The 22,845-nt window shown below is 39.3% G+C and overlaps 1 protein-coding gene across 2 annotated transcripts in view; it reads right to left on the bottom strand.

Annotated features, from left to right (window-relative positions):
• LAMA4 (laminin subunit alpha 4) overlaps positions 1-22,845 on the bottom strand; it is a 95,649-nt gene that overhangs the window by 63,014 nt on the left and 9,790 nt on the right. For both annotated transcript variants that reach the window (XM_065734895.1, XM_065734905.1), the window contains exon 2: positions 10,004-10,105. In XM_065734895.1, the coding sequence (XP_065590967.1) occupies positions 10,004-10,105 (102 nt within the window). The remainder of the gene's footprint in view (positions 1-10,003; positions 10,106-22,845) is intronic.

Raw genomic sequence — 22,845 nt, 5'->3', positions numbered from 1 at the left:
TGACAGGGGTTCAAATTTTCAGGAAAAATTAATGGATATATGTACCCCATAATGTTCCCTATTACAGTAACTGTGGTAAAGTATGAAGCAAAGAGACATCATAAACAGGCCACACTAAGGCATTGTCCCCTGACAGCAGGTCCTTTTGACACCACTGGAGTCTCAATATGGGCTGCAGAATCTTTTACTTAGGCCCTGATAATGTCTGTGTTGTGTTCAGAGCTGGCATATGTGCTGGGGAATGACCACAGTGCCCCAGATTCTCCAGTAGCTGTTTAATCCCATCAGAGAAATCTCTGAGCTATCAGCAGCTGGCAGTGCCCAGAAGAAGTGGGAAGTTTTATGCCAGGTTTCAGGAGTGCTGATGAGCCTTCACCTTGGGCTGTCTGTGCCAGAGCTCCTTCAGTAGTACTGGCTGAGGGTTGAGCTTTGCTCACTGATTTTCTGTTGAACCAATATATAACATATCTGAAACTCACTTTCTAATCCAAATACAGTGTTCTTTAAAGAAAAAAGTATGATGAAAGAGGAATGTGATTAGGGAAGATGTTTAACGAAAACAGATAGTTACATTTTTCTTGTGCTTGCCTTGCTAAATGAGTTTTGTATCTAAATAGTGTGAGTTTAGTTTAGTGGCAGGGTTTTCTCCTGGCAACACTGATGGGTTGTTTTCATACATCTTTGTGCAGTTATCATTTATCTCAATTGAAAATGCATCATTTTAGTAAAAGACAATTATCCTTCTCAGTGCACAGAGCATATCAGATGTTTTTTTTTTTTTTTTTTTGCCAATCTTCCTCATTTGAATAGCATAAATGTCCCTAGGACTCATTAATTTTCTACAGACTCTTTTTGATTCAAGGAGACTCTGCATGTGTTACTGCTTTTTTTTATAGTCATGCAGAACCCGTTGCACAGCAACTATTTATTTCTACGAAGCTGTGATTTGGCCAGAGGGCTCTATAGCAGGTGGAATATGATAAAGAATATAACAACAACAACAAAAAAAGTCAATCTCTTTCTCCGTGGATCTTTAAAAATATTAGACACAAATAGTTGCAGAACTATAGGTGTTTTTTCACAGTAATATTTGCTGTAAAGAGAGTGTTTAGTATACACTAAACCAGAAAATACTGTTAACAAAATGGCTCTAAGATGAAAGAAGATAGACATTTGATTCAGAAGAGGGGAAGGAAAGAAGCCTGGTGAGAGCAGAGAAGCTGAGAAGAGTAAATGAGGGCAGTGCAATGGGAGATGTCCAGCCCTTGCCCTCTCCTCTTGTGGGAGCACAGACATTGCGTGGCCACTGAGGCATGCAGTGTGAACCAGGAGACAGCAGAAGGTGAACACCATGTTAAACATAGTTTGCATTTGTCCTTCTAAGATGCAAATGCAATTTTGATATACCACAAGAAAGAAGTAAGAGTAGAGGAACTGAGAGTTCAAAGACAAATAAAAATCTTGTATCTAAAGTGCTGGCCGAGGCCTCAGGTGGGCTGCATTCATTTTCAGCCTTCATCATTTTTGCTCTGAGCCGTTCACATCACCTCTTTCAGCCTCAGCTCTGCAAAAAACACTGGGGCATTATCAGTATAAATCCATTACTGGTTTCCAAAGCACAGGTATTATTGTGAGCAACACAGCAGGGCTGCAGGGTAGCTGATGCTGCTCCATGTATCTGCAGTACTTTTCATCTTCTAAACTGAAGGGAAACACTAAAAGGCCCTCTTACCCAAAAGGCCCTGGTAGCTAAATGCTGGAGGCATTTCTGTGGTTATTCTCTTGTTAATAATTATGTAAAAGTGGCTTTATCTTATTTAACAAATCAGCACTCCTGTGGGTATTTAGAATTGCATTTTTACAGTGATAAAAAGTGACCTTGTATGCTTTATTTTGAGTCAGATTGGCATCTCCAACAAAGCTGCTGACTGCAGTAAGCCTGTGAGACATCTCTGAGGCATGCAGGACACCCTCCCTGCAGCCCACAAGGTATTCTCAGTGCTGAGTGGCACCAGTTCAGTAGTCTGAAAAAATGTTTTGCTGCTGAACCAGTTACTTCTAACAGAGAAATAGTCATGAGATAAAAAAATAATTCCATTTATTGCCTTCTCTGAGAAACTGGATTTTAAAGAAGTGCTTTGCTCTATGAGTTACATGGGATACTCGTTGTCCCAATATTCATACCTGCTTTAGAATGCTTTTAATTTATGGTAGGTGTCGTAAATCTGACTATGCCTAATTGTTCTCAGCCTTTCCTGTCTCAGTGTCTCTTTCAAAGCTTTTTACAAAGTTGTAGAAATGTGTTTAGTGATATTGGTGTCTATTTTACAAATAATGGAACTCTATACATGTATATATATATATATATATGTATATATATAGGTTTCCTATGAGCAGCAAGAAAGACTGAAGTAAAGATCTCTAGAAAATAGTCATTAGATATATCTTTTAGGAAATCAAGCGTTGAGCTAACAGAAAATTGCTGCCTATCCTTGTGCAGAACAGAGTTCCCAAGAAGAGACACAGCCATGCAGTGAAAAATATTGCAACATTCTTTAAAATGCTCTAGATTTGTAAACTATGGTTTAAATTTACATGAAGTTAAAATTCTAAGCTGAATTCTTTCCAGATGCCCATGTTAATGCATGTCTTTATTTTCATAGAAAAAAAAATAGGTCTTTTCTTCATGGGCAATTCAATTTCAGAGAAAGTAATCCAATGTAATAGCATCCTGACTTCTGAAAACTTCTATGTGAGGTTACAGCCTACCATCATTTACAATCGTTATACCAACAGTAACCTGTACTATGATTGAATGGCTGAAGTGCACTTTCCTGTTAGAAAATGCCTCCACTGGTTGACCTACTCTGATCTCATGGAGTAACATCAATCAGGATGAGCATTTCTACCTCTGGCCCCTAGTGTAACCATCCTTACTTCACACATCTGCCCATGGGAAAGTGCTGTGCGAAGCCATTTGGGAGTGGTTGTCAGCACTGAGCTCCTGCACTCATCTACTTGGAAAGCAATGCTGGAATTGCTGTTCTGAGAGCACAGAGCACTTAGTGTGATGCACTTCTGCTCTGTAGTAATGCTTGTGCACAAATAATAAAGAATTTCCTCATTCTTTTCAGGCAATGGTACAGTAACAAGCAAAATTGTAATTTGTCCCAACAAAAGACAAACATATTTTTCTGCAAATTAATATTACTAAAAACAGTAGAATCCGCCTCAAGTTAAGATCCTGAAGAGAACAGAGCTCTTTTTAATTGTCTTCAAGGGCAGTGGTTTCATTAAATGTGTTATTTAGACAATTACTTTGGGGAGGTTATTTTCACAGTTTATTCCAGTGCAATTTAAGCAGGATGTACCTCTTCCATAGGTAAATAAAATAGTCAACAACTGTTCCACTTCTCCTCTAGATTTAAAGGTAAAAGACAGGACCCACCACAGAATGCCATTAGGCACCTAATGCTGGGTGGTATTGAGTCTCTCCAGGGCAGCAAAAGTTAATAGCCAGGACTGCTTCTAGTGAGGCTAATAAAGTGAACAAACAAACAAACAAACAAAAAAAAATATAAAAAAATTCTGTCTTCTGAAATATTTGTGAAATCTGCAAGTGTCCCCAAACCTTGCTTGAGAATTCTGAATATTAATTTGCAGCTGAAAACAGTCATTGTTACCAGATAGCAGGAACTGTCTTTTATTTTTTTCTTTTTTTTCATAATTATTATTCTGAGAGGTAGTCTTGTAATAGTTGTAAATGGAGCAATTGTTAAAGCAGAATACATACATATATACATATAAATAAATAATTATAAAGATAGATGAAAGTGGCTTACACTGTTGTGCACTCTGTATTTGTTGCTAGGCAAGTAGAGATTGGCCTGATATCTGGATGTAGATTTAGACTTTTCCAAATATGGGAGATGCCCTCCTATCTGAGGTTAAACATCTACACAGTGTCCTCACCAGAATGCCAAAACTCATTGCTGTCCCAAAATAATAGCAAAATAATAATAATAATAATAAATAATAAAAAAAAGAGCATGACTTGAAAGCCATGGTATTTATGTTTTATCTTTTTCATCTTTATGATTTCATCCTTCTCGTTCCAGCAACTGTGGATGGATGAGTTGCAGTGTAAGCTGTCAGAGTTTGATATGGAAGTGATGAGGACTTGAAAGAAAGACTAAATATTGTGCAGCTCTACTTAAGTAAAGACAACTGAATTTGTATAATAGTGAGAATAGCAACAAAACCCAGTTCCTTATCTTGTTTGAGTCAAGGTACCCAATCAATGTCATTTTTTTTGCCCTATATTGAGTAAAATATGAGTGGATATCTTGCCAAAAAATGTGGACTTCTTTTTCCTACTACCACGTGGCTTAGTGTGGGAAGTGCTGATGAGCTGGCACATGAGCGAGGGTAATGTTCCTTGCAGCCTTGGTCTGGCTTACTACAAGACTGTTGTAGAAACCGTTCAGGGAAAGAAAACAAAGTGCTCACATTAGTGTTATTGTTGCAAGTTTGCAATAGTAACACTGTAAAGACAACAAATATTCTATGTTAAAAGAGCGCCAAGAGGAAGGGAAACATCTACATCTGAGGCACTGAGACTATCTGTGGCATTTCCGACAGCTAATGCATACAAAACCACTCTGGACAATGGCTGCATTTTGACAGCCATTTTGACGACTGTAGTTCTGTTTAGCTTTCCAAACGTGTATCACCTCAGGCACTAAAGATGTGGTCCATCATTAAAGAAGGAAATAATGAACTGAAAGAGCTGCAAGGCTCTTCATGAGGCCTGGAGAACCTAATAATCTGAAGACTTTTCCTAGCTCCCTGCTGCTTTGTGCTCATGTTTGATGGATGGTTGTAGATCCATTGGCAGTTCTCCAGACCTGCCTTGGCAATCATGTGGAACATGTTATCCTCTTGGGCAGCACTGCCAAATCAGTTCCAACTTTTCCACTCAACTGTAAACCCAAACACTAAAACACAAATCACTTTCAAGACAATATACTCTATTGTCAAAAATTCCATAAACGTCTGGAAAGGATATCAGTGAATATATCCTCCCCATTATTATGATCCTTTAGCCTTTTTTATTCCCCCAGAAGTCTTTATCTATCTATCTATCTATCTATCTATCTATCTATCTATCTATCTATCTATCTATCCATCCATCCATCCATCCATCCATCCATTCATCTATCTAGTTATCTATTTTCATGTAGTCTTTGGATGCCTTCAATACATACAGTTAAAATATATGGAACATATATATATTTTATATATTATATATTATATATGGAATATATATATATTAATATATATGGAACAGATAATAACAAAGCACTTTGAGATTTTAGGTAGGTACCAACAAGCTGACACTGCACCTTGTGCTGTAATGTTCTCTCTAAACTTGCTCTTTCTGATTCATATGCATTTATGCATTTATGAAGATCTAGCCACAGAATAATATTCACCCTCTATTAGTAGAAATAATCATGGAAAGCATGCTGATAACTCAGTCCAACAAAAATTTTGTCTGTATATCCATATTTGTAATTTCTTAATCCTTTCAGACTTCCAGTCCATTTCATCATGCTCTTTGAAGTTATTGCCACAATACTGTGCAGTCATCTCAAGTGACTTCCTTCATAGCGTATGCAATACATTTTTTTAGTATAATAAATCCTTGCTCATTTTTCTTCTTGCACATAGTATGTATACTACTCGTTTCAGAGATGACAGTCATGGCTTCTGTGACATTCTGCTCAGTTACAAAATCATCATAGAACCATAGAATCCTTAGAGTTGGAAGGGGCCTTTACAGATCACCTAGTCCAGCTCCCCTGCAATGAACAGGGACACCTACAGCTAGATCAGGTTGCTCAGAGCCGGGTCCAGCCTGAGCTTGAATGTCTCTAGGGATAGGGCTTCCGCCACCACTCTGGGCAACCTGTTCCTGTGCTTCACCACCCTCACTATAAAAGACATCTTCCTTATATCGAACCTAAATCTATCCTCTTTAAGTTTGAAACCATTTCCCCTTATCCTGTCACCACAGACCCTACTTAATCTGTCCCCTGCTTTCTTATATCCCCCCTTTTGATACTGAAAGGCCACTATCAGGTGATCTTGAAGCCTTCTCTACTCCAGGATGAGCAGCACCATCTCACTCAGACTGTCATTTGGAAGTCATTTGAAGCATACTCCCATGGCTGAATTTTCAACAGTTGATCTTTCAAAAGAGGCACTCTAAAGAAATACATTGGCTGTGGATTGCTGGTGTTGTAGGATCTGAGGTTGTTGATGGAGGCAAAACATTCACTTTGCATCTTCATATTTTATTGGTAACAAAACCTAATTGCTTGGGCTTTATGCAGGAAGAACTCTATATGAAGTCTGCCACAGCTATTACAGTTTCATCAAGTTAACATCACATAAATGCATGCTTCCAAGCGGAAAACTACAGGGTCCTACAAGTGCCTTCTTTTTCTTTCAGCTAGGACTGAAAGGGTTGCATCAGCATCAAAAATGTGTTTCTTCCCCTATTGGACTTACATGCATCACCAGATAATGTATTTGAAACGAAGCATTATTTGACATCTGTACTGCATTAGATCATAAATGGAGTTTATGCTATGCTGACTGCTTTTCTAATACTTGGGTGATTTTCTGCACTAAAAAATGGACTGAGTGGCTCTTCAGTTATAATCACAGGAGCACAATTGATTTCTGCACCTGTTTTATGGTAGATATCTGTGCAATAATGGCTGTCTTTGCACTAATTTCTTCTGTCTGGTTACCTAATGAGATTGTTGATTTATTGATGGTGTCATTTGATAAGCTTCTAGAGACTCGTGGGTTTGATTTACACTCCATGAATAAGATGAGAGAAGTTTTAAAACAGGAGCAGAAGTTGTATATTTATGTCAGCAGAATTAAGGATGTGAGTACATTATCATAATACATCACTGAAAGGGATTAAATTTTATTTGACTTCAAATTCAGGGCAAAGGACAATGAAAATTTCATTAATTTGCATACTGTCTTAGAGCACTGTATGGAATCTGGCCATTATATTTCATTCCTTTTACAGTAGAATACTTTTTCATTTTCATACTGCCTGAGTATTCTGGTCTTACAACTTAGTTATTGTTTAAACTGCAAAAAATATTAAACAACTGAATACTGTGTTGCAATTACTTTAGTGTTGTCTTCCATCATTATTAGCAGTTAAAGTATATGTATGTTTTTCATATTTAAATAACGCTACTGCATGAATAAACATGCAAATGTAGAATCTTTCAGCTTGGCTGAATATCAGTTGTTCTAAAGATCTTCTGGTAAGGATGTTCAGTAACATTGTAACTCAGAGTTAGTGTAACCTGAGGTGCCAGTGGGGAGTCCGTAAGGGATAAAATAACAGATTATAGTTGCATACCAGAAGCAGAGAGATAACAGGTTTGAATGAAGATAAATACAGGATGATGATAGTAAAGAATATATACAGAATCTCTCTCTTTTTATGAATCTTTCAAAACTGACTGAATGCAGAGAGTCTTCTATTTACTATCAGGTGTGCTGGTTACCACTGCAAGATTTACTGGAATAATTTCCTAAAAGTTTGAGAAGGGAGAAACTAATGAACTCTCAATACCACATGGTTCTGTCAATTCCCAGAAATTTTGAGCTGTGCAGACTCCTCTTTGTCCCAGCCCCATCCCCTATAACACTTTCATCAGATCCATGCCTGTATTTCTACAGAATGATCCTTGGGGAAAGCTGCTTTTTTCCACTGATTCTAACAAAATCAGAGTCTTAACAATAAAGGCTCTTTTTCTCAAATTACTCACATCTATTCATCTAACCCAGTTCTGCCTGCTGTTTTTCCAAATTATATCCTTCTTTCTCTAAGTATTTATTCTCCCCCAGGCTTTCTCAGTCACACTTTGTGGTTTACTGGTTTCATCAGTCAGGAGATGGAAGTTTTTTTCTGGACATTTCTGCATCCTCAGAAAATTCCTGTTGTTGCAGTCCCCATGGGCATCTCCAACTCTGTTTTCAGCTGTCATATCCTTTAAGCCCCTTTTCATGCTGCTATTTCCTTGCACTACTCTCTTTCCTTTTCCCTTTCCCTTTCCCTTTCCCTTTCCCTTTCCCTTTCCGTTTCCCTTTCCCTTTCCCTTTCCCTTTCCCTTTCCCTTTCCCTTTCCCTTTCCCTTTCCCTTTGACTCTTATTTTGCTTAAGCTTTTTTTTCCTGCTCATCTTTATTGAGAAGTAAATGATCTGAGCATAATGGCTTACTAAATCATTCAGACCAGCCTTCAAATGGTTTATTTGAACTCAAGCAGTAAACTAGGCTTTAGCTCTTAGTTTTTTTTTTCTTACTACCTCATCACTTCATGGAATTTAGTATCCCAGAGGAACATCAGTCACAAATACACATACCCTTTCAGATTATTTTCCGCTAATACAGCAACTTCTTTTTTTTTTTTTTTTCCCTTTTTTGTTCTTCTCCTCATCTCTTGACAATGGCCTCATTTTTGTAGAAGACAGGAAGCAAGTCTTCTGGTGTGTTTGTAAACTGAGGATATAACCACTTTCCTACTGCATATATTCTGCTCCAGAAATTCTGTGGTCAATAGAATCACAAGAAGTAGACATTTAAAAAACTCTTACTCGGTTCCAACTCTTCCATTGGGAGCTTCCCCTTCTCATTGTCTCATGACCAAAAATCATATCCATGTGAAAGTTAATAGCTGGGAATTCTTTACAATGTAAAACCATTTTTTTTTAATTTAATATTAACCCACTAAAACCATTTTTATTCTGCATAAACTATGCAATCATATGTACGCTACAGTGGCTAAACCATAGTAATTGTTCCTGGGCTGAATAGCTGCACCATGTTCCTCCTGTGGGAATGGAATGGTAAATATGCCATGTGGCATGGAATTATATATAATTGAAAACTTGACAGAGGCTGCAACAATGTAAAGTATGTGAACATTATAAGGTCATTTTACGAAGAGACAAATGGAGGGCAAAGGTTTATGACTTGTCAAAAGTAACACAGTGAGTCCATTGCAAAACCAGGAGCTCTGGGCTCTATGCAAGCCTGTAAAGCAAACATTAATGTCTGCTCTTGCTATGCTGTTCAGATACATTACAGTATTAACTTCCATCCTTTCTCTAGTGTACTACTGCTCAAATTACCCATTAGTAATTGGGGTTAGTTTTACTGCCCTGAATTTTGCTCTGGAGCTATGAGTGATCAACTACTAATGCTAACTCACGGCTTTCTGTATGAGCTGATAATGAGTGAGCCTGAACATATGGGAAATTGTAATATTACCTTGGAGTTCAGCATCTTCTTTGCTTGGTGTATTATTTCAACTGCCTCATGTTGTTCCTTCACTGCGGGAGGCTGCCATGCAGCAGGATATACATTTGTATATACATTCATAAGGGTCACTTGCCACTGTAAATTATTTGTGTGATATAAAGTATTGTATTCATAAAGGGGAAAATGAAGTGTGCTTGAATTTATGCATTTTTCTCTGGGGAATATGAAACTCTTTCCATATTTCTTAGGACTGAAATTTTTCCCCAGCATATTGACTCTTGCAAATACTACATGCTGAAAATGTTTGGAATCTGCAGGGATAACCTGAGTAAGTGAGAATGAAATTTGGCTAAGATAATCTTATTAATGTTTTGATCTTGGTCCTGCTTATTATTTCCCTTCAGCAAAAATACTCCTGTGGGACAGACACTGTTTTTGCTATGTATTGAAACTGAGCATTGGTGTTAATAGAAGAGTCAGATCATGGCCCACAATTTCTTGGGTTTGCCTGGGGAATATTTCCTTTGTGCGAAGCCTCATGCAAGGGTGAAAGGGTTCATACTATCACCAGTAGAAACCCAAAACCAAATGTGCTGTCACTCAGTGAGGGAATGGTTGAGGAGACAGGAATTTCTTACCACACAGATTCCCGATCCATCAAGGCATCTGTTTGCGTTACCATTACAGTTGCAAGGAGAGCATTTTCCTGATCTGGTACGGTAAAATCCTTCTTGGCATCCCTGCAAAAAGAAAATAAACATAGAATATCCCCTATGCAGATGTATTCTGAGGGTTAGGTTTGGCAGGAGAAACCAAGATGTAGGGGAAAGCAAAAATTACAACCACCAGGTTTCCAATAAGTATACTCCATGGCCCTTTCTCAGAATACCACACACACAGCTGAGCTGCAGTCTGTTCCTATGTTCTCTACCCTGGTGCTTGCGTATTGCTTTGTGGTGTTCAAACTGCCACCATCCTTCCCTTTCTGGCCCTTCGTCAGCAGTGGGATCAATAAGCTGCATTTTGTGCTAGAGGATGCATCAGCTAGGAGTGATGACAGTTATTGAGTAAAAAAGGTATATCCATAGGAAAAGAATAGCTTCTACTTAAAAAAGAAAAGCCTTAGAAAGCTTTCTAAAAGCAGACATCATATTGGCTTTTATGAGCTTTGAACTAATAGCCCTGAGGAGGCAGAGCCATATCTACAAAGATCAGTGTCCTTCTGAGTGAAAGCTGGTGGGCTCTGTGAGGTGCTGCCAAGGCGGTGTTGTCTGTCTGTAAGACTGGTGAGGTGTGCCAGCTATGTGTATGTCCCTGGAATATACAACAGTTCCTCAATCATTCTTCATGCAACACAATAATTTAATGGGAGGGATTGCATGAAGGGTAAAATTTCCCTGTTTTTTTTTCTTGATGGTGTGGCTGTACACTTAACATAACTGTGCTTATCAAAATAAAACAGATCATAAATATCTAAATTGATTTCTTTTAAATACTTATTACGGCAATAAGCAGATAGAAACTCAAGGCTATTAAGATCCCACTCTAAGACTGGAAGAAGAAAATGAAAGAGGATTGCTTTTATCTAATCTAAGTGTGTAACTTGTTCTCCACAGAGAACTTTCTACCTCATTGTGAGGTTGGTGAGACATGCACTCTGCTGCTCAGACAGTGCCTGCTTACCCTGTGTAGCAACCTCCCTGCATTATATGGATGATGTTAGATCCACACAGACTCATGAACTTTTGAATCTTAAGGCTATTACACTGAGTACCTCTTGTAGCACTGTTGCAAAAGTGATAGGAATATCACTGAGATCTCCAGAAATTATTTACTCCACCTTTAAATTGGCATTGAAGAAGACTGTCCCTGACATGACGGTCAGAGCCCAAGATATGCCAGGCTCTCATGAAATAGTTTTTGTACTGTACTTTCTGTATTCTGTAGTTCCTTATGTCACTTATTCCTTCACAAACTGGGAAATCAAGTGAATCAGAAAGATGTGATCTTACATAGTTTGCATTTGTATGAAATAAGTATATTGTACTGATATAATCAAGGTTAAATTTCCTCCTGATCTCCCTCTTCCTTATTTTCCTAAGTTGCCCTGAAATTTCTATTCTGCACTGGCCTAATCACTTCATCTTCACATGCCCACTCTGAGCTATGACATGAGCAGCAGGACTACAACATGGGTACAGCATGGTGATTCCTCCACTGGCTTGGAATCCTGCCTAATGCGGCATTGCTCCCTGTCCTGCTGGTGGCTGGAGCTAACCCTGGCACAGTGCTACAGCTGAATTGCTTCTGGGGCCTGGGATCTTGGAAGTCTGCCTGGTGCTATAGACGCTGAGTGGAGCACCAGGTAGCAAAAGTTAATAATGCTGAGGTTCATTTGTGTGTTAGCTTTCATTCTCAAGGGTGAATGGATGTTTTTATCCAGTCAGATGAGCTGCTTGTTTAGGAAATAACATATCATAAGAGATGACTAACAAGAAGATTTAAAAACAAGGCTTACAAATGAATTATTAATCCAATCTTATCCTGGAGACCTCAGAGGGGCTGAGATGAACATAAATGGAGAACTCAGTTCCCTTTAACATTCTTGCACACAATATTTTATCTGGTTTGCTTTGGAAACACTTCCATAGATAATAGCTCCTGGGAGGAAAAGGCTTCACTTTGCCACTTTGAAACAGCAGAAATACTATCCATTGGTGCTGCTTGTTTCTTTCTGTTGTTTAGTCTTAACGCAGAACTGTAGACTGACTCCCATCAGACTAAGGATTTCAGCTGAATGATTACGCCACACACTGTGGAAGGCAGACAATTACTTTCTAAATTGAAAACAGATTCTTTTCCCAGTGTTTCTTGGCAATATTTCTCTTTACCCATACAGTTTTAAGGCATGCTATGTTCTCCAATGCCCTGCAGCTGATGGGTGGTCCTAGCTGATCCATGAGAGATTGCCTGCAGCCTTGCTCTGCAGGTCTAAGCAGAATTGTTTGTGACATAGGATCACAGATTCACAGAATTGTAGGGGTTAGAAGAGACCTTTAAAGATCATCAAGTCCAACCCCCTGCCACAGCAGCTCCCTAGCCCAGGTTGCACAGGTAGGCGTCCAGGCGGGTCTGGAACGTCTCCAGAGAAGGAGACTCCACCACCTCTCTGTGCAGCTGTGCCACTGCTCCGTCACTGCACTGGGAAGGAGTTCCCACACACATTCTTGTGGAACTTCCTATGCTTCAGTTTGTGAAATAGATGGTGAATGTGGACAGTGGAAATGTATGAATATGTGCAAACACCTTCTTCAGATGGCCATGAATATTATCTGCTTTAAACTTCAGCTAGGCATAAGTCTGCTCTGCAGCCAGTTCTCTTACCCAGAAGAAGCAAGTTAGGTGCAGGTCAGCACAGCATCACCAGATCCAGCTGCATGGGCTTGGTTGCATGGTTGTTGAGGGAGCATACTGGGAGCCAGTTCATCTCCTACTCTGAGTGGACACAGTTCTCAGCCCCAAACCTGTCTACCCCAGTTTGCAGTGTCTGTTATCTTAGCTGTCAGAGACACCTGAAGACAAAAAGCAGGCTCCTGAGTCACCGGGGTAATTTCTGGTAAGATCATCTTCCCAGAACTACTCAGTTCTTCACAATATCTTGGAAGATGCTATTTTAAACCTCGTGTTGCATCAATTTAAACCAGAAATGAAGTATTGACAATGAGTGCTATAAATGAGATGGGAATGAGATGAAAATTGGATGCAGATTGTTTCCTTGGGGTTCAGAAATTTTCTCAGGCATTCTCAATTATTCTGATATGTTTGTGTTGCTCCTTGCCCTACTAGTGATAATGGAGTGATCTCTTAGTTGTTCCAGGGCGTGAGCCAGCATCGTATTTATAAAAAGAAGTGTCAGAGTGTTGAGCTAATTGAGGGATTCAAATGGCCAAATGTTCTGGGAGCAGAAAATAATTGGATGCAAAGCACAAACAGGTCTGGAACAAAAATGGAAATACTTCCCTGCGAAAAACTGTTATGTAGGCAATTGAGTGAGGAACATTTCCGTCCACTGTCTGTTTCTGAATGGTGAAGACAATTAGTAGGCCAGAAAGCTAGGTCTGCATTACCAATTACACCTTCACAATTACTATTTTTTTTTGCCCAAGGGACAATGTTTATTCCAATTCAAACTGAAAAGTCCCATCTAATGTGGATCTTGCTGAGACCTTGAAAATCTTTTATACCCCCATAGTGCATTTAATTTTCTTTTTCTCCTTGCATCTGGCTTTAATTATTACATTTCTTACAAACAAGAACCAGCTGTGGTGCTGCAAGCATTGTGGAGCCTGTAGCCGTGTTCTGTTGCTTTAGGTCTTTCTGATAGTAGGACTGCAAGCTGGGACTGAAGATGGCAGTCCAGATACATAGGACATGAGTTTACTGCCATTTATATTCAAGCAGTTTCACCAATTTGATTGCAGCTGCTCTTGATCTCGATTCCCTGTTTCTTTGCTGCTGTCAGGTAGCTGCCCTGGTGCAGCCATGCTGGGTAGGTCTGTTTGCTGTGATCCTGCCTCTTCTCACATGCTTTTCTGCAAAGAAAAGTGCTGTGATATGCACTAAGTATTCTCAGTGGTCTCATCCATCTTAGCCAACTAAAGAAGGGCAAGACATGGTTTCATACACTGGCTTATGAATTCTCTGATGGTTCATTTTCTGCCTTGATTTTGCTTGATGATAGATTGTGCTTTTCCTGACAATGTCCAGGCTCAGCTGAGAGCATGGCATCTCTTAGGACATGCTCTCACAAGGCAATATGTCTGGGACTGAGCAAACACAGAGTTTAAGCATGTGGACATGGGCTGTGTTATGCTACTTGACAAGGAGGTTCCCAGACTGCTTTATTCAGTAATTCATACGTAGCCATTGACTGCTATCTAACAGTAAAAACACATAGCATGATTCTTTAGTTAGTTCTGTTACTGGTGACTTTCCTGTGAATATATAAAGCACAAAGGGTCTCTTTCTTTGGCAATAAAAGTCTCCCTTGGATCCTCACCAGTGTTCGTTACTTCCACAGTTTTCTCTTGAGTGCTGAAGTGCACGGAGAGATGTGGATTCCAGGCTAAATGGTCTAAAATTAAACAACTTTGGCCTTTGTTATATTCCTTATACTCATGACTTCCAGTCTTGAACCAAACTTCATTGGATTTGACACAGAACAAATCCAGAAGAAAAAGACTGTGCTTGCCTCCAGGATTGTTGTAAAAGAGGAGGCAGATAAGGTGCTTGGGGAACTGAAGCTGAAGAACAGCACTCATGTAGCAGTCAGGGCATATTAGCTGCTATGTCACTACTATGTTTTGTGTCATGTGAGACTTGGCTGTAGCTGGCTTTGTGCATTTTTTGCTTTGCTACTATAAACAGAGTGTGCTTTCCTCCAGGTCTGGGAAGGATCCTCACTGGGCTGCGTAGATGTTCAGATAGGTGAGCAAGGATCAAACATCATGGTGTTGCTTAGCAGATTTTCACTTTAAAAGTTAATTCAGGGTAGTGAAAGTGAAACCTGGTCACATTTAAAACATTAAATTCAGAATCCAGTGATTAAAATAAGATCGCCTAGATTGACTAAAATCCCAAAAATGTGAAAATACAAATAACTTCTACTCTTTCATAAGCATCTGTATTTTCTTTGATTTTTGGTTCTGTGAAGCAAAAATGGAGGATTTTTTAGCTTTTGGCAACCGCCTGACTGTATTTCTTCATACGTCAAAAGGATAGAGAACTGTTTGTAGCGTGAATTAAGATATTCTAGCCAATCAGTGGTGACTGCTCTTGAGCCCCTTGCAAAAATATTTTATTTTCACCTTCACTGAAAGAGAATTAAATTAATTCTCATTAGCAGTCATCTGGCGATGTTCAAGGACATACACAGTTATTGTGGCTGAGACGACATACCACAGTTTATTCACCTGTTTTATCTTGATGATGTGACAAGTACTTTGAAAATAGAATTTTAATTTGAAAGAGCATTGGAGTTTCCATTTGACTGCAGACTAAGCTGTTCTGTAAAAATATTATCAGAACATGTATTCTTGAGAGTCCTAGTCTGAGAACTGTGATATCTGATATAAGTTGTTTACTTATAGAAACATCTGTGAAGAATTGCCACACATATTCTCAATTATTCATGTAACAGAATCACTTGACATAGATTGATCAAGGGTTTCAGATCTGTGCAACCCTCAAGGTTCTGCACCGATTGTAAGAAAAGAAGAAGAAAAAAAGAAACCTTCCATTATCGATTATTGAGCCTCACCTCAGAAAACAGTGAAAGGAAAACAGAAAAATGTTACTCCTGTGATATACCAGGCATCACATCAGCCATTGATAACTGTCAAAATCAGACATGAATAATAATGCACATGTTTTCTTTACATTGATTAAAAGAATTAGACCTGATGAACAGAGCAATAGATTCTTCTCTTCATATCAAGATGCAATGTTTTTCTGGGAGGCATGGTTTAGTCTAACAGAAGTTTAGGACTCAACATAATATTAATTCTCTGAAAGTCAGAATCTTTTGCTATGCAGGGGTGAATGAATGCTCTAAACATCCTCCACTCAGTTTAAATCTGTGGCTTTATGGGAAAGACCAGCCTGCTGGAAACATGGCATTGCCACAGAAACAACAGCTGTTTTCTCCCTGGGGGTCAACCCAACCCAAACATACTTGCTTTGTTTATTTATTTTTAATGTACAATATTTGAAATTGGTAGAAACAGTACTGGGGCCTTTTTGAAGATTGTTTGCTTAGGCCAGCTTGAATAAATAGCCTACTGCCCTTCCTAAAAATAAAGATGTTTTCTTTCTTGAATATCTCCTGGTATTTTCTATTTATTTATTTAATTATCTATTGGAAATTAGAACATTACACAAACAGCTCTAAGAAAGCAGTTCTCTACTGCACGTTTGTTGCTATTCCAATTTTCACTGTTTTCTTCAGAATAGGTGGGATTCCTTTCCAAAGAGATTCCTGGTCTTTATTGCCTTCAATGTTGTGTTCACATTTGGAAATACTCAATCTCCAGCCAAATACTCACAGAAAACATTTCAGCATTCAGCAGACACCAACTGGTATGCCTGTGTCAGCAATGAAGACAGAAAAATATTAGAAGGTCTAGGCTGAACCTTATAGGACCTCCTTGGCCCAGGTGCTTGTAGTGCTGACACAGCTGTGGCTGTACTGACCTATGGGTATCTAGGCCAGCAACACTTGCAGCTGGGCAGTAGGATGCCTGTGTAAGAGAACCAAACCTCAGCGGGCTGAGCATCATCAGTGTGGAGATATCCACATAAGAAGAAGCTAACTAGACTACCTTTGGCTGGTTTAATTCCTTTTATAAGAAAATACATCTTAAGTAGGTCAGCTGTGCCTGTTGTGCATTACTGAATGCAAAGGGAGACTTGATAGCTCAGGAGTGGGTTGAATCACCCAAGCAGTTGTGTTGCTACATTGGAGTTAGCTTGATTCTGGACAGTTAAGAGTGTGACATTTCCACTTTTTTACAGCTAGCTTTCAAAGCTTTCTATTATATTGCCCAGCACTGGCATTACCATCTCCATTGATACTTGTGCATTCAAAAATCCACAAGCTAAATATTTTCAGTCCATCCATGAGATATATTTTTCATCTTGGAGGTGGGAGGAGAAAGTGTAAATTTATGCTAACACCTTTGGTAAAGCTGCAATTCTTACAAAGAGTTAAAAAATACTGCTGAACATTGCTACCGGGAAAATGATCTTATTGCTGAGTTATCAGTCCCACCTCAGTCTGATGGCTTTGTACAGCACTGAGCATATTTAAGAAGGGACAAGGGGAAATGGTTTCAAACTAAAACAGGTGAGATTTAGTTTGGATAAAAGGAAGATGGTTTTTTACAATAGGAGTGGTGAGGCACCGGAACAGGTTGGTCAGAGAGCTGGTGGATGACCCATCCCTGGAGACATTCAAGATCAGGCTGGAAAGGGCTCTGAAAAACCTGATCTAGCTGTAGCTGTCCCTGTTTCATTGCAGGGGAATTAGACTGTTTGGCCATTAAAGATCCTTTCAAACTCAAACAATTCTATAGTTCTGCGATTGTATAAAATAAATTTGTAGGCAATTATTACTAAGACGTTTTATTGTTATCTGAGATACTCTGTGCTCACTGCAAACAGTGACTTTAGTTCTAACATGTGCCTATGAGATACAAGATTATCCCATTTTACAAAGGGCAAAACTGATCCTCACCATCACCTTCTCTTTCCACTGGTGACAGTTGGCAAGACAAGGGGAACTGGCCTCAAGTAGTGCCAGGGGAGGTTTAGATTGGATATCAGGAAAAACTTTACAGAATGGGTTGTTAAGCACTGTAATAAGCTCCCTAGGGAGATGGCTGACTCACAGTCCCTGTTTAAAATCTATTTGGATGTGGTACTCAGGGACTTAACTTAGCAGTGGGTTGTTAGATTTAGGGTAGTATGGTTAGGTTCTGGTTGGACTTGATGATCTTGTAGATCTTTTCCAACCTGAGCAATTCTGTGATTCAGCGATCATCTTAAGGTTGCTACGTTCACTTCTGGCTCAAGCTGCAATTGAGCACTGCAGCTATATCTAGGAGGAAGAGCTCTGAGTTGTCGTGAGTGACTTGGGCAATCTGTAGAACTTATGTCTGGCACCTCCTTGAACGGCTGCAGAGCAAACCTCTCACAAAGATGGAATTTCAAAATCCAGACTTTCAATTGTAGACTGATGGACTTTTGACCATTACTTGCTCCCTGAGAGCAGAGTAACAGATATTTTGAATTCCTCAAGTCAGACATGTTATTCATGAATGTAGAGACAAAAACGGGTTCTTCTTCAGGCTGCTGGGAAACTTCATGCAAAAAAAGAGCTGTAATGACACTCTGCCCCTCTGTCCTGACCTCCCAGCCCTCCCCTCCATTTATTCACAAAATATAAAATCTGGCAGATGTACAGTACACTCTGTATGCATGAGCAGCTTGGTGCTATTCTTCTAAAGGAGAAGCTTGAAATGGCAGTTTCTCTCTCTCAGTAGCAGAAATGGTTAAGATATTAAATGACTGTATTTAAACATTTTGATTTTTTTTACTCCTCTAGTCTGCCAAAAGAATCCATCTTTATAACTACATTTGATACAACTCTGTGTAGGCCATGTGGGTAAAGGATATTATGGAATCAAATTCTATGTGAACCATATGATTTAGGATAAAATTTGTCTAATGAAATTTTCTCCGCTTTATTTATTCTCTGTTTGGATGTTTTTGGAGGCAGGCAATGGAAAATATTTCTAGAAGTCATCCATGGGCTCTTTATTTAAAAGTACTTGATAACCATCATTCATTTTTCTACCACCTTTTTTTTTTTTAACTTGTAAATATAGGTGCAGATAATTTATATATCAATTTCTTCTGTCTCTGAAGTCCCTCAAATGTGGATGTATGTCAATTTTCCAAAGGAGAAAGAAGAATCTTATAGATAGGGAACTGTGTGGTTTCAGGTTTCCTCAAAAGCTTAGTGACTTCTTGTAGCCTTGAGGGGTTTGATGCAGACAGTATGTTCCAGTAGGTCCATTTATTTATAGTGAGATATTAATTAAATCTGTGTCTGCTCAGTTTATATTCATAACACTCATTCACAACAGTTGTTATTTATAGGATACCTTTTAGTCCTGTCTGTATTATGTGTCTCTCTTGTTGGCAACAAGGCTTGAATGTCATCTAAATGGTCTTACAGTAAATGTCATTCAGATGAGATGTTTGCTCACTGGCCTTTCATGGGGGAGGTCTCTGTACTTAAGCTATTAATGATGCATAAGGACATTATGTTGATGGGTTGTGGATCTCCATTTGTCCCTGGTCAGCTCCCACAGCCCTTCTGCTGCTGTCTTGTTCTCTGCTTGTGTCCTCCTGGTCTGGATTTCCATTCATCCTGTTAACCTCTTCTCCATTTGGCATATCTGTGCACCTGGGTTCTAGTTACTCATCCACTTCATGACATACTCATCACCTCAAGTCTACTAAAACCTACACAGTTTCATTATATTAAGTTTGAAATTGACATAAGAAAAATATTGCTTTTCACTGAATAGTTGAAAAAAATCTGTACATGGGCTCCATTGTCTCTATGTTCATAAAGATATCAAGATGCATGAAAACACACTATTCTGCTCATATTGTGTGACTGTGCACATCAATCTTTCCCTCAGTTTATCCATCTGTGGAATGGATCAGTTCATAGGTTCATAGGTTCGTAGGTTCATAAGGTTGGAAAGGACCTACAAGATCATCTAGTCCAACCATCCTCCTATCACTATCCCTACCCAACTACTAAATCAAATCCCTTAGCACCTCATCTAAACGCTTCTTGAACAGCGCTAGGGATGGTGCCTCAACCACCTCCCTAGGCAGGCCATTCCAGTGCCTGACCACTCTTTCAGAGAAAAAATATTTCCTCAGGTCTAATCTAAATGTTCCCCGGCGCAACTTGTGGCCATTCCCTCTCGTCCTGTCGTTATTTATCAGGGAGAAGAGGCCCACCCCCTCCTCACCACAACCCCCCTTCAGGAAGTGGTAGAGTGCTCCTCTGAGCCTCCTCTTCTCCAGACTAAACAATCCCAGCTCCCTCAGCCGCTCCTCATAAGACTTGTGCTCCAGACCCCTCACCAGTTTTGTTGCCCTTCTCTGAACACGCTCCAGGGCCTCAATGTCCTTCTTGTAGTGAGGGGCCCAAAACTGAGCACAGTACTCAAGGTGCGGTCGCACCAGAGCTGAGTACAGGGGGATGATCACCTCCCTGCTCCTGCTGGCTACACTATTTCTAATACAGGCCAGGATGCCGTTGGCCTTCTTGGCCACCTGGGCACACTGCCGGCTCATGTTAAGCCGAGCATCAACCAACACCCCCAGGTCCTTTTCCTCTCTACATTCTTCAAGCCATTCTGCCCCAAGCCTATAGCATTGCATGGGGTTATTGTGGCCAAAGTGCAGGACCCGGCACTTGGTCTTATTGAACCTCATCCCATTGAGTGACAATAGTCAGCTTTGGAAAGGGCTTTGTTGTATGCTGGTGGAAGTGCTACATACCAGCTCTATTTCTACAATAATATTATTCACATGGCTTCAGACCTTTTTAAAACTCTGTTCCCATTCAGATATACTTCATTTTTTGGATTAAGACAGGCTTTCCCCTCTTTTCTTGTTTCCCCAAGTTGATGTCAGATCCAGGAAGGTTGAACATGATCTGCAGAACTTCCATTAGCTCTAGTTTTCACAAGAAAAGCCTCTGTGTACCCAATGTAATCTACAACAGTGAAACAAGTGACTTGGAATATAGTGTTCAGATCTGGGGCCCCCAAAACAAGAAGGACATAGAACTGATGGAGCAGACCCAGGGGAGGTCCATGACGATGACCAGAGAGATGGAGCATCTATCCCTGTGAGGACATTCTGGAGCAGCTGTGCCTCTTCAGACTAGAGAAGGCTCCATGGGGACTTTATAGTAGCCTTCCAGTAACTGAAGGGAGCCTACAGGAAAGCTGGGGACGGACTTTTTATAAGGGCATGTAGTGACAGGGCAGAGAGAAACTGGAAGATGGTAGACTTAGACTAGATATTAAGAAGAAATTCTTTACTGTGAGGGTGGTGATGCAGTAGAACAGGTTGCCCAGGGAAGTAGTGGATGCCCCCTCTCCGGAAACATTCAAGGCCAGGCTGGATGGGGCCTTGAGCAACCTGGTCTAGAGGAAGGTGTCCCTTTCTATAGCAGGGGGGTTGGAACTAGATGATCTTAAAGGTCCCTTCCAACCCAGACCATTCTATGATGATTCTATGGCTTTTAAGAGAATTAGTCAAAACAAATGAGAATAATGTGTATCCCCATGTGACAGACATTTCTGGTAGCCACTACTTATTTCCATTGTCAGCTGTGATTATAAAGTTGTTGCTAGTCCCATGATTTCAGTCTTTTTAATCCAGTGCTGATATAACTTTCTGGCTTACAAATAAGCAACCATGCTTTAAAATAATTTGCTTAATTAGACAGCAGTGCTTGGCATTGTGCTATCTTTATTTCCTATTTTTTTCTCCATCCTTTCTAAGGGAAGACCACACTGTGATATTTGAGGGTGGATTTCATGAGTGACCTTCAAGGATTTTCTGCCATAGTATATAAAAAGTTATACGAAAATGATTAGTTAGAGAGAAAAAGAAAGAATGTGCTAAAATTTCACACACAAAAAATTAAATTAACTTTGTAGTTATGGCTTTAAGGTGTTCTGGGGTTTTCTTTACTTTGCTGTCTTCGTACTTGAACCTATAAATCCCCATGTAGTGATATTTCAGAAGAACCTTTGTCTTTCCCTGCAGAATGAGGCTCTCAGAAGTCAGTAACAGAACGATTGCTCTTCAAGTTTATTTTTTTCCTATTGATGTTTGCTAAATTAATCTGATCTTTGAGATCTTACAAACCTAGAGAATTAAAACAAAATAAGATTGTTCACCAGCTTCCCTTAAATCTCCCAAGCACTATTTATAATTTCTGTAAGCCTATGTTACCTCTGGTCCACAGTATCAAATTCTTCTGGATGACAAAGGTCACACTGTTATTACTGGAGAAGTGAATTCTCTGTGTGACATCATATGCAGACAGTTAATTACCCCTTTTACTAGGACTCTACAGCTGTTAGATGAATGTTTGCATGCAAAAAGCTGCTGTAATGAATTTGCTGTTTCAAGGAAAGAAGCCTCACATAAATGAGTTATTTGCCATTTCAAACTTATTTTTAAACTATTCACAGTAAATTTTATGATAAACAATCTGGTGCAGTACATTAAATACATTAAATTCCTGTATTGTTCACTTCAATTTCTGACATTGCTAGCTACGAAATATTTATTGCTTCCAATGCTCCATTGATGCTGCAAATCAGGAATTAACCAAAAGTTGATGAAAGTTTTGGACACAGTACTGGTAATCTTTTTTTATCCACTTATCTTGACAGGTATCTCAATTCTAATTACATTTAATGAGATTACAAACTAAAGCAATTACTTGAATTACACAATAACAAGCTTTCTATTTGGTTATTTAGCTTACAAATGTGAATTATTATTGGGAAAATAATATATGTGAAAATTACTTCTTGTTGAGTGTCATTCAGTGAAAAAACTCCAATGTTATTACATATTCTTGAGAATATGTGAATTCCAAGGTATGATAGGTTCAATGAGAATTAAGGCTTTATTGGGCAAGTGAATCTAATAGTGGACTTTTCTTGGGTTTTTCATGTATATGAAATGGTCATTACAACTGCAGTGGTGTGTTTTTAGGATTCTCAGCAATATGAACCTTTTAATGTTAAAATGAACAAAAAACCCACCCTCTCTGATTTTGAATCCATAATCCTTTTCAGTAAAC

Source organism: Cyrtonyx montezumae, unplaced genomic scaffold (assembly GCF_038088225.1).
Source record: "Cyrtonyx montezumae isolate F1298 unplaced genomic scaffold, pur_monq_1.0 scaffold_0, whole genome shotgun sequence".
Lineage (NCBI taxonomy): Eukaryota > Metazoa > Chordata > Aves > Galliformes > Odontophoridae > Cyrtonyx > Cyrtonyx montezumae.
This window is presented reverse-complemented; position numbering and strand designations above follow the sequence as displayed.